The 17275-nt window shown below is 39.4% G+C and overlaps 1 protein-coding gene across 1 annotated transcript; it reads left to right on the forward strand.

The window, feature by feature from the left end:
* The first annotated feature begins 15172 nt into the window (after nucleotides 1-15172).
* Nucleotides 15173-15936, forward strand: LOC131156983 (uncharacterized). The gene has a single exon (XM_058110778.1). It carries the CDS (start codon nucleotides 15315-15317, stop codon nucleotides 15690-15692), a length of 378 nt encoding a protein of 125 aa, XP_057966761.1. The 5' UTR covers nucleotides 15173-15314; the 3' UTR covers nucleotides 15693-15936.
* The last annotated feature ends 1339 nt before the right edge of the window (nucleotides 15937-17275 follow it).

Genomic DNA, 17275 nt, shown 5'->3' on the forward strand with positions numbered 1-17275 from the left:
ACGACTCAGGCCCAATATTGATTACATTGCTACATACGCAACTACACAAGATCACTTAGTCTCACCACGATTACATTGCCACATGCAAAACTACACTGTGACGACTTAGGCCCATAGTGAATCCATTGCTTCATACGATGTAGCATATAGCTCACACCACTTCGGTGACCAACCAGAATTAGACTAGTGATATTTCACACCCTCGGATATAGAGCCGGACACTTTTGCCTACGGTAGTTAAACAATTCATGGCACAGCGTACGGTAATTAGCTGTCACAAAGCTGTTTCGGCGTACGGTAATTAGCCGCCACTAGCCGATTTCACAAAATTTGGAATCATTTTGGAACTCACGTCCCTATACATTTTAGCGTACTGTAATTAGCCGCCACATAACTGTTTTACAAATACCTGGAACAAATACATACATCCATACATACCACACTTATTTGGTTTATGGCAAATCATATCATTTACAATTTCAAGTACACAGTTTATGAAAATATGGATTACGGTCACCTCAATAATACAGTTTTAACACAACCAACAGATTTCCAAACAAAATAGAGATGATACTTGAAATCCCCAATTTTCCCGAAAACTGTAACCCAAAAATTTCATATTTTTACCTGATAGATTTCCCCAAATAAGTAGCCAAAACATACATATGATTGTAGCCTACAGGCTTACCGATCCTAATTTCAAAAATGGACTAATATAAACAGAATCCCTTTACCTTAACTCGAAATCCAACTACGAACTCTACGGTCCTCAAAACTACAAACCGAGACTTCAAAACCTACAAACCACAGTACAGTACATGCTTACAATTCAAACTACTACACATATACCGAATTAGAAATGAAAACCGAGCCTTACCTCGATTTTAGCCCGAAACTCGAAAACGCTCGAAACGAGATTTTGATCCGTAGAAGTTGTAGAGAATCCTTCCACGATCCTTCTGGTAACTTCCGTTTCCCAATTCTAGCAACGACCGGTGAAGAAATCTAGAGAGAAGGAGTAGGGAGAGTTTGAGAGAGAGAGGGAGAGTTTTTCCAAACTTAGCAACTAAGCAACCCCCCCCCCCCCCAAAAGATCTTTTATAAGCCTTTGACCCAAGGGGCTTCGTCGACGAATTGGTGTCCTCGTCGACGAAGTCTTCAGAGATTTAGTCAACGAGGCAGAGATTTCGTCGACGAACTTTGATATTTAAATTTTCCTGAACCTCTCACCTTTTCCTCGTCGACGAACCTCTGAATTTCATCGATGAAAATCCTTCTACCTTCGTCGACGAATTATAGCCTCGTTGACGAAGTCTATGAAATTCCATTTCCATCCCTCTTTTACATATAAACCGACCTCACACGGTCCGGGTTCTTACAATCTCCCCTCCTTACAAAAATTTCTTCCTCAAAATTTGCAATCTCTCATTACAAACATATTCATACTACCACCTACATACTCACTCTGAGGAGAAACCAAACTATCACGATACATACATACCTACTCTAGAGAATACGGCGGCCATTTATACGCAGCCCCGTTACGATACATACATACATACTCTAGAGAATGCGGCGACCATTTATACGCAGCCCCGTTACGATACATACATACATACATTCCCTCACTTATGGCGGAGGAATACCGTGGTCATACACATACACGGTCTCGGGAGCTTACAATACCACAAGACCCTCCCAGAGACTAACCACTAACTACAATATAATAACAAGGGTTTACATACATACATACATACTCATATCACCCCGCTATCCAAATACTACTAAAATAACTGTGGATACTTCCGGCGTATTTCCGTCTCTAGTTCCCAAGAAGCTTCCTCAACCTCCTGGTTTCACCACAATACCTTTACTAATGGTATTTCTTTGGTACGAAGCTTCTGAACTTTGCGGTCCAGAACCTGAATAGGTATCTTCTCATGCGCTAAAGTATCCTCAAGTCCCAAAAACTCGTAACTGATAACATGCGACGGATCCAACACAGACGTCCTCAACATGGATATGTGAAATACATCGTGGACCCTCGAGAGTGTTGGGGGTAATGCAACTCTGTAGGCTACCGGACCCACTCGCTCAAGTACCTCGAATGGTCTGATATACCTCGAGCTCAACTTGCCCTTCCTTCCGAATCTCGTCACTCCCTTCATAGGAGCGATTCTAAGAAATACCTTACCCCCAACCTCAAACTCCAACTCACAGCGGTGAACATCTGCGTAACTCTTCTGCAGACTCTGAGCCGATCTAATCCTCTCCTGGATCAAACCTACATTCTCAGATGCCTGCTGCACGAGTTCAGGTCCTAAAACCTGACGTTCACCGACCTCATCCCAATACAAAGGAGATCGACACCTCCGACCATACAAAGCCTCGAACGGTGTCATCCCTATACTAGCCTGGAAACTATTGTTATAGGGAAACTCCACTAGTGGCAGAAACCGAATCCAACTACCACTGAAGTCCAATACACAAGCCTGTAACTTATCCTCCAAGATTTGTATTATCCTCTCCGATTGTCCATCAGTCTGGGGGTGGAACGCTGTACTGAAAGTAAGCTTCATCCCTAATGCTTCCTGTAAGCTCTTCAAAAATCGAGAAGTAAACCTCGAATCCCGATCTGAAACAATGGACACCGGTACTCTGTGCATTCTCACAATCTTATGCACGTACATATCAAATAGCCTACTCAAAGGATAGCTAACCTTCATCGTACAAAGTGAGCAGATTTCGTCAACCTGTCCATAATTACCCAAATAGCATTCTGCTCATGAAGCGCTATCGGTAATCTGGTAACAAAGTCCACGGGAAAGTGTTCCCGTTTCCACACTGAAATAGGCAAAGGCTGCAATGGCCCTGCCGGCCTCTGATGTTCAGCTTTCACCTCCTGACACGTCAAACACTGCTCCACAAACCGGGCAATATCTCTCTTCATACCACTCCACCAGAAGGACTCGCGCAAATCCAGATACATCTTCGTACCACCCGGATGTACTGTATATAGAGAACGGTGCGCTTCCTCCAGAATCACCTTCTAATCTCTTCGTATTTTGGAACACACAGTCTAGTCCCAAACCTTAACACACCTCTGTCAGAGATGTTAAAATCCGCAGCCAAACCCTGTTGCACCTTCTCCACAATCTCAACTAACTCATCATCACTAGCCTACGTTGCTTTAATACACTCAACAAGGTCGGTCGGATCACCAAGCTAGAAATGAAAGTCTGATGGTCACCAGATACCAACTCCACACCAAGGCTTTCCAGATTCCGTCTGATATGATGCTGAGCTACAACTGCAGATACTACTGCATGTTTTGACTTCCGACTCAACACATCTGCTACCACATTAGCCTTTCCCGGGTGATAACTGATCGTAAAATCGTAGTCCTTAATCAACTCTAGCCATCGCCTCTGCCTCATATTCAGATCCTATTGTGTGAAAAAGTACCTGAGGCTTTTGTGGTCAGTGAAAATCTCACACTAAACACCATATAGGTAGTGTCGCCAGATCTTTAGAGCATATACTACAGCAGCCAATTCCAGATCATGTGTAGGGTAATTCTTCTCATACTCCTTAAGTTGCCGAGAAGCATAAGCTACCACCTTACCCTGTTGCATAAGCACACATCCCAAACCCTTCAGGGACGCGTCGTTATAAATCACAAAACTCCCATTCCCCAAAGGAATGGTCAAAACTGGAGCAGTAACCAGCCGGTGCTTCAACTCGAGAAAACACTGCTCGCAATTACTAGTCCAGTCAAACTTCACTCCCTTCTTAGTCAATTGTGTTAGAGGTCCAGATAATTTAGAGAAACCCTCTACGAACCGATGATAGTAACCTGTTAGTCCCAGAAAACTCCAAACCTCTTGCACACTCTTCGGTCTAGCCCAGTCGACCACAGCTTCAATTTTACTGGGATCAACGGAGATACTGCCCTCAGACACTACATGGCCTAAGAACGCGACCTGATTCAACCAGAACTCACACTTCTTCAGCTTAGCATACAACTTCTTCTCCCGCAGAATTTGTAACACTAACCTCAAATGTTCCACATGTTCTTCCGTACTCCTCGAGTATACCAGAATGTCGTCAATGAATACCACTACAAATCGATCTAAGTACTCATGGAAAACCCTGTTGATCAAATCCATGAACACTGTTGGCGCATTGGTCAGCCCAAACGGCATAACCAAGAATTCATAGTGGCCGTATCTGGTTCAGAAATCAGTCTTCGCTACATCCTTAGATCTAACCTTCACCTGATGATACCCTGACCGTAGATCGATCTTTGAAAAGACCTGCGTTCCCTGCAACTGGTCAAAAAGATCATCTATACGAGGCAAAAGGTAACGATTCTTCACCGTCACTTTGTTAATCTCACAGTAGTCAATGCACATATGCATCAACCCATCCTTCTTCTTCACAAATAATACTAAAGCTCCCCAGGGTGAAACAATCGGTCAAATAAAACCTTGGTCCAGCAGTTCTTGCAACTGCTCCTTCAACTCTCGAAGTTCTGCTGGAGCCATCCGGTACGGAGCTTTAGAGATCGGCGCCTTGCCAGGCAGCAACTCTATCACAAACTCCACCTCACGATTCGGAGGTAAACCGGGTAATTCATCAGGAAACACATCCGAAAACTCGTTGACCACCCGAATATCCTCGAGTCTCAACTCATCCCGTTGCGGTTCCTTCACACAAGCTAGGTACCCCTGACAACCATCCAAGAGTAACCTTCTCGCCTATAATACTGATAAAATCTGTGGCGTCGAACGTACACACGATCCCAGGAACTCAAACTCCTGCTTCCCAAGATTTCTGAACACTACCACCTTCCTACGACAATCAATTACCGCATAACTTGAGAACAACCAATCCATTCCCAGTATGACGTCGAAACCCGACATGTTGTATACTACAAGATTCGCTAGTAGCAGTCTCTCTTGAATTACAACTGGGCAGTTTCTTAACATCTTACTACAAGTCGTTACACTCCCATTCGGCGTAGTCACTGACAATATCTCATTCATCACACAGGTTTCAACCCTACACAATTTCACAAAACTTGCAGATATGAACGAATGGGTTGCCTCCGAATCAAATAACACAACAGCTCTATTCGAAAGCAATAACATGGTACCTGTCACCACGTTCCCAGCGTGTTCCGCATCTTCTGGAGTAAATGAATATACTCTCGCCGGAGCCGTGGTTGCCTGGTAGTTCCCTCGAGACATTCGATTACTCCCACAGTTCTGGCTCTGTGTAGGCATATCCTTCCTTGGTTCCTGGCAGCTCTTCGCCATGTGGCCCAACTTGCCACAGTTGTAGAAAACACCCCAGAATGGCAGACACTTGCCATCGTGCCATTTATGGCACTTGGTACATGGTGCGGAGACTGGATCCCCTTGAGAACTCAGTCGCTCGGTGTTCTGTCGATAACCAGAGCTGTAATTCTTATTTTTCTTCCACTGATTTTACCGAGGACCGCTCTGAGAACCAGAAGATACTGGCCTCTTCCCCTGAACCTGCACTACCTTATCTCCCTGAAGGTCGGTCTCAACTATGGTGGCTTTATCCACCAGGATAGAGAACTCACGGATCTGTAGCATCCCTACAAGACGGCCGATGTCTTTCCTCAGACCTTCGAGCTTTCTCATGCTCATTCAGAACCAAGTACGGTGCAAATCGAGATAACTTGATATATCTGGAAGCATACCTCTGCACCGTCAAAGTTCCCTACGTCAGGCCCGAAAACTCATTAGCCTTCGCATCCCAAGTGGAGACAAAAAATTATCTCTCGAAAAATACCTCCTTGAAACAGCCCCACGTCATACTATATGGACCAGCCCTCTACATCTCCAGAAGGCTCACTGCTGTCCACCATCCCCCTGCCTCCCCAGTCAGCTGGAAGGTGGCGTACAAAACCTTTTGCTTCTCAGTGCAGTGGAGAACTTCCAAAATCCTCTCGGTCTTTTCAACCCAGTCCTACGCCATTATCGGATCAGGTCCTCCCGTAAATGTCAAAGGGTGCATGCGTGTGAACCTCTCGATGGTACACCCCGCATTAGTAGGAGAGCTCTCGCGCCTCCTAACACTCCGCCCAATCTCTCGGATCACTTGTCTCGCCAAACCACGAGACACAGAAGGAGACTCATCACTTGCCGTCTCCTCGGAGCCATTTTCCAAGTTATTATCCTTGGACTCCATTCTGAAAATAGAATAGGAATCGGTTAGAATTCCTATATCGTACACAATTAACACAATCATAGACCTAATCATGCCAACTATTACTCTCCTAGATCTAAGTCGGTCCCGTCACACCGACACGAAAGTTGTCAATGGTCTGCCTTGCCTTTACTAGAATCGTCATCCCAGGAAAAACACGAAATACCACCGACAAATCCCAATCTAGAAACAGAACAACCCTGGACCAACACTACCCATTTCCTACATCCTATACTCTGGTATGTACACATCAATACTCCAAACCAAGTCTACAAGACCTAACAACCTTGTTAGCTCTGATACCAAGTTGTCACGCCCCGAACCCGGAAATGGAACCTGGGAGTGAATTTAGTAACCCAACCTGTCTCGGTACCAATTAAAACATACATGATACCACATACAAAGAGGGGGTTTGACCCCGTGGGGTAAATGGATGCCCACAAACATACACACAATCATTCATACTCATCCATAATACGCAGCAGAATATAGTCTTTTATACAATAACAGTATCATACTAGAGTCTACACGAGCTAGGATATACATTCCCATAGCACAAATATACCCCAGGTGTCTACAAAAACCATGACGACAATCTGGGTACCAAAACTCGTACCTAAAAGGTACTAGAAGTAGCTACGACACCCCTTGCTTCCCGATGCTAGGACGCTACTTACATCTACCTGAAGGCTCTGAAAATATTGTACGTACATTCGGGGTGAGACACCTCTCAGTAAGGAAGAAAACAGTTAATATCAATGTGTGGCATACCAGTGTCATTTTACATACTTCATAACACTATACATACGATACAGTTTGAAAATTCGTACAGTTTCAAATAATTTCATTCAATTCCAGTATTATCAGAAAACCATTCCAGTTCATACGATACCCAAAACATACATACATACATACATACATACGGTCAGTGTCGTCACACTAGTTCGTAACTACACCAGGTCACCTCGTCTCATAGCGATTACATTACTATATACGCAACTACGTTGCGACGATCAAGGCCCAATGGTGAATCCATTGCCTCATACACAACTACACTAGGTCACCTAGTCTCACAGCAATTACATTACTACACATGCAACTACGAAGATCTACGACTCAGGCCCAATACTGATTACATTGCTACATACGCAACTACACAAGGTTACCTAGTCTCACCACGATTACATTGCCACATGCAAAACTACGCTACGACGACTTAGGCCCACAGTGAATCCATTGCTTCATACGATGTAGCATATAGCTCATACCACTTCGGTGACCAATCGTAATTAGACTGGTGATATTTCACACCCTCGGATATAGAGTCGGACACTTTTGCCTACGGTAGTTAACCGATCCATGGCACAGCGTACGGTAATTAGCCACCACAAAGCTGTTTCGGCGTACGGTAATTAGCCGCCACTAGCCGATTTCACAAAACCTAGAATCATTTTGGAACTTACGTCCCTATACATTTCAGCGTACGGTAATTAGCCGTCACATAACTGTTTTACAAATACCTGGAACAAATACATACATCCATACATACCACACTTATTTGGTTTACGGCAAATCATATCATTTACAATTTCAAGTATACAGTTTATGCAAATATGAATTACAATCATCTCAATAATACAGTTTTAACACAACCAATAGATTTCCAAACAAAATAGAGATGATACCTGAAATTCCCAATTTTCCCGAAAACTGTAACCTGAAAATCCTGCATTTTTACCTGATAGATTTCCCCAAATAAGTAGTCAAAACATACATATGATCGTAGCCTACAGGCTTACTGATCCTAATTTAAAAAATGGACTGATATAAATAGAATCCTATTACCTTAACCCGAAATCCAACTACGAACTCTATGGTCCTCAAAACTACGAACCGAGACTCCAAAACCTACAAACCACAGTACAATACATGCTTACAATTCATACTACTACACATATACCAAATTAGAAATGAAAATCAAGCCTTACCTCGATTTTAGCTCGAAACCCGAAAATGCTCGAAACGAGATTCTGATCTGTAAAAGTTGTAGAGAATCCTTCCACGATCCTCGTGGTAACTTTCGTTTCCCGATTCTTGCAACGATCACTGAAGAAATCTAGAGAGAAGGAGTAGGGAGAGTTTGAGAGAGAGAGGGAGAGTTTTTCCAAACTTAGCAACCCCCCCCCCCCAAAAGATCTTTTATAAGCCTTTGACCCGAGGGGCTTCATCGAAGAATTGGTGTCCTCGTCGACGAAGTCTTCAGAGATTTCATTGATGAGGCAGAGATTTTGTCGACGAACTCTGTTATTTAAATTTTCCTAAACCTCTCGGCTTTTCCTCGTCGACGAACCTCTGAATTTCATCGATGAAAATCCTTCTACCTTCGTCGACAAATTATGGCCTCATCGACGAAGTCTGTGAATTCCATTTCCATCCCTCTTTTACATATAAACCCACCTCACACGGTTCGAGTTCTTACAACACCTATAGAATAAACTCAACAACCTCAAGAACTACCACCCTAAGAATTGCCATTAAGGAGATCCACTAGAGAGAGGAGAAGTGCAACTCCGAATGATTATATCATGTTTCTACAAGAACATGAGGATGGCGTGTTGGTTTAACAGAGGATGACCCGATCAACCTATGTCAATCCATGAATAGTTCTAACTCTTAAAAGTGGATTGATGCCATGAAGGATGAGATGGAGTCTATAAAGGAAAATGATGTTTGGGATCTCATCGAATTGCCTAAAGGTGTGAAGCCCATTGGTTTCAAATGGATATTTAAAACCAAGAGGGATTCAAAGGGTAATGTCAAGAGATATAAGGCACGTTTAGTCGCCAAAGATAGAAGGAAGGCATAGACTACAAAGAGACTTTCTCTCCGGTATCTTCGAAAGACTCTTTTAGAACTATAATGGCACAGTTGGCTCATTTTGATCTAGAGCTGCATCAGATGGATGTCAAGACTGCATTTCTCAATGGAGACATTGATGAGACAAATTATATGATATAGTCGGAAAACTTTGTATCGAGAGATTCAAAGTCTGTGGTTTGTAAATTAAAGAAATCCATATATGGTCTCCAACAAGCTTCCCATCAATGGTATCACAAGTTCCATCAAGTCATCACCTCGTACGATTTTGAGGCAAATGAAGTTGATGATTGTGTATACCACAAGTTCAGTGGGAGTAAATATATTTTTCTGCTGTTATATGTCGATGACATTCTTCTTGCCAGCAATGATATAGGCTTATTGCACAAAACCAAGAAATTTCTAACAAAGAAATTTGAAATGAAAGATCTTGTGACACCTTTTTTGTATTAGGTATTCAGATACTAAGAGATCGTTCTTGAGGTATTCTTGGGCTGTTACAAAAGAGCTATATCGATAAGGTTTTGAGTAGATTCAACATGAAAGATTGTAAACCAGGAGACACGCCCATAGCTAAAGGAGACAAGTTTAGTTTCAAACAGTGCCCCAATAATGATCTTGAAAGGAAAGAGTTGCATTAGATTCCCTATGCGTTGGTAGTAGGGAGTCTAATGTACGCTTAAGTTTGTTCTCGTCCCGATATAGCATTTATAGTGGGAGTCTTAGGCAGGTTTTTGAGTAATCCAGGCATGCAACATTGGAAGGCGGCAAAATGTGTGATGCGCTATTTAAGAAGAACAAAAGACTATATACTCATTTATCGAAGATCAAACAGTTTAGAGGTCACTGGGTTCTCTGACTCAGATTTTGCGGGATGCCAGGATAGCAAACACTCCACTTCAGGCTACATATTTATGTTGGCTAGAGGAACTGTCTCATGGAAGTCTACTATGCAAACTCTCATAGCTCCTTCAACCATGGCTGCGGAGTTCATTACTTGTTATGAGGCGTCATTTTTTTTTTTTCTGCAAAATAAATTTGATGGTTTATGATTTTATTTTTGAGCTTGCTTATGTTTTTTTATGTGCAATGTTAGCATTGCATTAAGGATTTTTGATTGACCTCACTAAAGAAATGAAGAAGGACCAGTTGGAAATAGGCATGTGTGAGATCACATTGCATGTAATTTCCATGCTACTCATCCATATTTGATCTATGTCATTGAGTGTATTAGTATGGTAATAATCGTAGTTTAGTCACGACTATATTAAGACAAAAGCCATGGTGGTTCCATTAGTAATATATGAAATGGACTAGATTGTTTAAGGAAAAGTTTAATGATAAATAGCAAACATATGCGCGCCTAAAGAATTTTGTGATATAATTGTTCAAAAATATTATGTAGCTCAAGTGGGAGATTGTTAGGAAATCTTTCCTATATTGAGCAACATATATATTTCTTAATCAATCATATATTGACTATTTAATATGGGCTAAGATTATGTGATCTATTTTATTTGGCAAGCCCATAAATTATTCAAATTGATATGGATTAAAATGGCTAGATACCATTTTTGGGGGATTATGGAAACCCTACATATAAAGACCCTTTTGGTTATGGTCCCCAATATACCAAATCACACAGTCTCTCTTCTCCCCATTTGGAAGAGAAACGACAATCCTATAGAGGAACTAAGTTGATTTGGTTGAGAAATATCACAAACCACCTCCTCACGGTAGCGTTCATCCGGTCTTGATCGGTTGTCGTCGGGGGATTTCCGCAACAGCAGACAACCGTTCTCAATGGATCAAGGTACTTTACCCGAATTCATAAACCTTAATGATCTAGCATGATGTAGATCTTAGGATTTTCGGGATACTATTCTAAGATGTTTGCATCTAGAATAATTTATGTTTTTGGTATGATTTTATTTTTAACAGCAAAACCCTATTAAAAAATTGCAATTTGTAATATAAGGAACTCCATCTCTCTACCTAAATTATTCAATATTCTTTGCATAAACTTAACATTTCTCTTATGTAAAGTATAAGCTCTTCATGAGTAAATGTACATTGGAAAGTGCGACTCAAACCCATTTATATGTATATGTGTGTGTATAAGACATAATATCATCATCTCATTCAGATGTGTAGTGAAAAGATCTTAACTACATGGTCAAACTTTAATTTTATGAGATATTCTAATAAAATAAAAATAATAAAATTTAAATATAAATAAAAATAAAAATATAAACATGATCCATAAATAGACTGAGGCACGAATATCTCGCTCTCTTTAAGAAGATTCAAGCCCTCTGTGGTTATTTGACTTAGCCTACAAACTAGTGCAGCAGAACTCCTCGAGACTTGTCTCTCTGAAGATACAACAACCCGATTTGAATCGTATGACTCTCTCCAAACCTCCACCCAAAACACATTTCTTTGCTTGTCAAACTCTCTAGACTCAAAAGAATGATGATATGATGAGAATGAAGAGAAGAGATTGATGAATTGTGTTAATGCCTAATGGTCTATTTATAGGCACAAAATGACCCTTCATTCTCTATGTACTTAATAAATAAGATGTATATATATTAAATAGATACACAACTAGATTTAAGGTACATTCATATAATTAATCTTATGGATTTATGAAATACATGAATAAATGACCTAATTTAAATGTAGATACATAACACAATCCAAGATACTTGCTATTTTCCAAGATAATAAAAAATAATAATAATATTAAAATACTCCAACAATTCCCCCCTCATTTTAATATTATGTATGTACCATGCATGTAGAGAGTTTAACAATCAAAGATGAATAATTATGCATAATAAATGTGTGCTCTGCATTGAATCTTCACTTAGTGAACAATAACCTTTACTCCAGAGTTAGTAGTGGTCTCAGACTTGAACTATGTATGCTTAAGAGAAATAAAGTATTACTACTTACACATAATCATTCAGGTGTTGACATGAGCTTTAATAGCCAGCATGTTTCAGCCTTGTGCTAATCCCAGTTTCATAAGCATATTTGAGAATAAGCCCAATTCTCATAGAGAGCGGCCCCACTCTCATACTCACATAGGTGAAATCTATCAAGGATGCTCCTGTAACTCTAACACCCCACTCATATGAGACACAGATTATCATTAAGAGTTTTTAAAAGACTCGACCTCCTTCATTACAAGATAAATGCACTTATACTATAGCGATGAATTTAAAAATAATAGTACATTTCTTACGACCACCATATGATTCGTTCTTCCCATTGAACCCAATTACAGGATCTTTAGTCCTTGGGTTAGGTATCCTCATACATGGTTCATGATTTTACGGGCTTTAATCCTATCCCCCTCTATGTATTTTAGACCATTTCTATGTATTATTAAAAATAATAGTACATTTCTTATGACCACCATATGATTCGTTCTTTCCATTGAACCCAATTACAGGATCTCTAGTCCTTGGGTTACGTATCCTCATACATGGTTCATGATTTTACGGGCTTTAATCCCATCCCCCTCTATATATTTCAGACCATTTCTCATGCTAAGGCCTTAGTTATTGGATCCACAAGATTTTTAGAAAATTTTATATAACTCACATTCATGATGCCACCACTCAAATATGATCTCACAGTACTGTGTTTTATTCTTATGGATCTAGATTTACCGTTATAATAACGGTTGTTCACTTTACCGATTGTAGCAGTACTATCACAATTAATTAGGATATGCGGTATTGGTTTTCCCCAAAAATGGAATTTCATACAACATATCTCTCAACTAACTTGCTTTCTCACTAGCTGATGCTAAAGCAATAAGGTCAGCTTCCATAGTTGAGTTAAAAATTATTGTTTATTTTTTTAGATTTCCAGTTAATAGTACTATCACCTAAAGTAAAAATATAACCAGTGGTAGGGAAAGAATCATCTGACAAAGTATTCCAATCGACATCACAAAAGCTTTCAAGTGCATGATACTTACTAAAAAACAAGTCATAATTTTTGGTACAACTAAATATTTCATTATACGTTCAAAAGTATATCTCAGGTTACCAATAATCATATTATATTCCTTTTGATTAACCACTCCATTTTCATTCTCAATAGGAAATAAGTGATTACTTGAATCAAAAGGAGTAGTAACATACTTGCACTTATCATAGCCATATTTATTAAAAAAAATTTCAATATATTGTGATTGATCAAGAAATATACTATTATACGATCTTATAATTTTCATGCCTAAAACAATATTAGCCTCACTTAAATCTTTCATCTCAAAATGTTTTTTAAGCATAACTTTTATTTTATTTATGATATGCAAATTTGAACAAAAAAAATGAGCAAGTCATCCACATAGAGGATAATAACATGTGAATCTCCAAGTATAATATTTAGGTTTCGTAAAAGGAGTGTACACCTTGAACCAAGATTTATCATAACAGACATGCCTATTAGTACTTGAGTCTGCCCACCACCCCTCAATAATGTGGACCATATTTATATCAATTAGTATCGCTACAAATGATTCCTCAACTATATTAGATTAAAGAATATATCCACATTTTTTAAATTTACAAATTTGAGCAATTTGCTCACTTTTACCATAAACATAACAAATATTGTTGTTTTACTTATTTTGATTGTAAGGGGGGTTCACATTCTTTTGATTAGGGTTGCCCACATTCATTTCGTGATGTCTACCTTTATTTTTCATATTTCTCTTTTTAGGCTTTAATTGAGAGTTTTTAGGAAAAATACCTTTAGGCAAAGTATTATTTTAAGAAGCAATTAAATTTACTTTATGATATTACTGTTATTGGTATTACCATTTTCTTGTAGAATTACATTTAACCCTTTTACCTCCTCGATATCATACTTAATCTTTCCATCTCTTGAAGTGGCTTCTTTTAAACCAAAAGGGCTTGTTGAGATCTCCAACATTTTTACTTGGTTTCTCAACTGTAGGCTCCATATATTGAATCTCCTTAAAATTTTTAGGAAATCTTAAAAAATAAAATAATAAAACTTAAATACAAATAAGAATATAAATATAAACACGATTTTTCAAATAGGCTGAGACACGAATATCTCACTTTCTTTAAGGAGATTCCAGCTCTCTAGGGTTATTTGAGTTCACAACTAGTGCAGTAGAACTTCTCAAGATTTGTCTCCCCCAAGATACAACAACCCAATTTGAATCGTATGATTCTCTTTAATTTTGTACAAACAGAGGAGTCCAAAGCTCCACTAAAAACACCTTTCTTTGCTTATCAAACTTTCTAAACTCAAAAGAAAGATGATATGATGAGAATGAAGAGGAAAAATTGGTGTATTATGCTAATGCCTCAAGGGTCTATTCATAAGCACAAAATGATTCTTCATTCTTTATGTACTTAATAAATAAGATGCATATATATTATCTAGATTTAAGATAAATTCATACAATTAATCTTATGCATTTATAAAATACATGAAAAAACGACCTAATTTAAATGTAGATACATAACCAAATCCAAGATACTTGCTCTTTTCCAAGATAATAAATAAAATAATAATATTAAAATGCACCAACAAAATATAAATTCAATAAGTTGAGATCATTACACCTAATCAGAGAAATTATTAAATATATTGATATATCAGTTGGCATTGATTGGCACACCAGGACTAATATAATTTCACCATATGTATAGTGCATTACACCAAAAATAATTATAAATATTTAACTTAATTAAATATGTACACATAGTAATTGATTGATTATGTCTATCTAATATTTTATCCTATTAACAAAACTTCGGCCCACAAGTTAATAGAAGTGGATTGTAGGGAGGCCTGGACTTGGAATCACCCTATGGGCCTAAGGCCCAGCCCATACAGCAACGGCTAGAGGGATGGAAAACCAGGGACTCACGGAGGGCATTTTCGTCAAATCAGCGGCCTCACAATATACCGCCACGGTCACCGGGAAAGCCGGTAAAAAAGAGTTTAAAAAGCGCATAAATACCCCACAACGCGTCGGTGTGACACGGCCACGCGTACAATCTTATCCGTTTCCCATCATACTATATAAGGTAGAACCTGAATGTTTCCTTCATCCAAAATTACCAAAATCCTTCGCTTCCTCTTCTTTCGCATCTTCTTTCTCTCTGCGCAAAGACCCTTCATCGTCCAAGATGGCCAACACTCTCTTGCCTTTCAGGCCGGTCGTCGTCAGAGCCTGCGCCACCTCCGGCCATCCCAAGCCCGATCGGAAAAGCTCCTCCTCGAACTGGTTGTCGCCGCTGTTCGGTTGGCCCGCCGAGCCGGACTACATTGACTCCGCCCCCGCTTCCACGAAAGCGGATCTCTCCGCCGGATCAGAGGTCAAATCGGAGCCCGATCTCGTCCGGAAAGCTGTCAGATCTCGGTTCTCCCGAGGATGTTTCACTGAGGAGAAGGCCAAGCAGCTTCGCATGATGACGACCGAAACGGACTCCTTTCACGACGCCATGTACCACTCCGCCATCGCCTCTCGGCTCGCCTCCGACTTCTCGAACCGCTCCGATCTGTAAATTTACGGCACTTACTGGTTCCCCGGCGAGATCGGCGTCTTTTCTTGCTCTTCTATGCCGTACTTTTTTTATTAATTTCTTTTTAGACAAATCGTAAAATACGTAGACCGTACGTATAATCTTGTGTCTGGTGATGTATATATATGATGATGTGTTTATGAAGTTGGAAGCAATCAGTGCCGTCAGATTTGGAGACTGTACTATTTTATTTTGAATTGGTGATAATTTCTGGACCGTTGGATTATTGGATCTGTTATTAGTTGTATATATGATGATGCTGTTTAAGTAGGAAGCAATCAGTGCCGTCAGATTTGGAGCCTTTGTTTTGTTTTATTTTGAATTGATGATAATTATTTGGGCCGTCGGATCATTGGATCTGTTATTAGATGCGATGGTTTAATCGATGTGGGTTTGAAAAGACCGTCTACCCTTTGGACGGTCAAGATGTATGATTGGATGGGATTGAAATGCATGTGCAGTGGATTAAAGCCTTATTCCGAAATTAGAAAAGAGGGAAAGGAATCCAGGAATCCGAATAGGAATATTCTCTCTCTCTCTCTCTCTCTCTCTCTCTCTCTCTCACAAGGTGGGGGTGGAATATTTATTTTCCAAGGTGTAATTATGTAATAACTGCTAGTCTTAGATGTATTTTTTAAATACAATCTGATAATTATCTTTTTGATATTAGAAATGTGTAAAGTCAAAGAAAGGATATAGGAAATGGAGTGGGGGTTGGGGTCCACTATTAGTCGAGATAGAGACTGGCCTAGTCATCCCTGACAATGCTACTTTATGCATTGATGTAAAATTATGAGCAAAAAAAAAAATGGTTCCTTTGTTATGAAAACCATAAAAGAATAATGGTTATCACCCATTTATTTTTTACCATCATAAATTTTTTACTATTTTTTTTTTTTTTTTGGATTACGCTCTGGGTATTAACGTGTCCGTTTTACGGTCCATGTGATTAATCCTGCGCCCCTTGAAGTTGACCCCACAATTTCAAAGGGAAGGTAAATTCAGGAGTTCAGGGGCAGAAATGAGCCTAGGAGGGTTTGAACACCTGATCTCATGAGAGGCACTCCCACAACCCACACTACCACCTGAATCACACCCTGGGGGTATTTTTTAATATTCTTATTATCATATAAAAGGGCTCTCTCTCTCTCTCTCTCTCTCTCTCTCTCTCTCTCTTATTTCAAGACATACATTTCATGCTTGAAGTAAGTAGACATATAAAAAGGATGAGAGAAAAGAAGAGATAGAGATGAGAAATATTTTGTACAATGTCAGTTCTAAATTATTTTGTAATTTTTCCTAAGATAGTAAATTTTTTTATCTCATTCATCCGTGGAGTAGACATAGTTGAATCATGTAAAATCATCTCTATTTATTTTCCTACATTTTTTATAACACGTTATCAACACGAAACTCAACTATCTGAGATATTTCTTTAAATCCTATTTAATTTATTTCTTGAAAGTTACTTCACAAGAACATAATATTCTCAAGAAGAGAATGTCTTTTAAAGTTTAAAGAGTACTAATTTTCAGAAGAGATGGTAAGATAAACCTCCTAAAGAG

This window comes from Malania oleifera, chromosome 6 (genome assembly GCF_029873635.1).
Source record: "Malania oleifera isolate guangnan ecotype guangnan chromosome 6, ASM2987363v1, whole genome shotgun sequence".
In the NCBI taxonomy this organism is placed as follows: Eukaryota; Viridiplantae; Streptophyta; class Magnoliopsida; order Santalales; family Ximeniaceae; genus Malania; species Malania oleifera.

Excerpts from the sequence above, each read along its gene's own strand:
- LOC131156983 (XM_058110778.1), top strand. The coding sequence starts at position 15,315 with ATGGCCAACACTCTCTTGCCTTTCAGGCCGGTCGTCGTCAGAGCCTGC.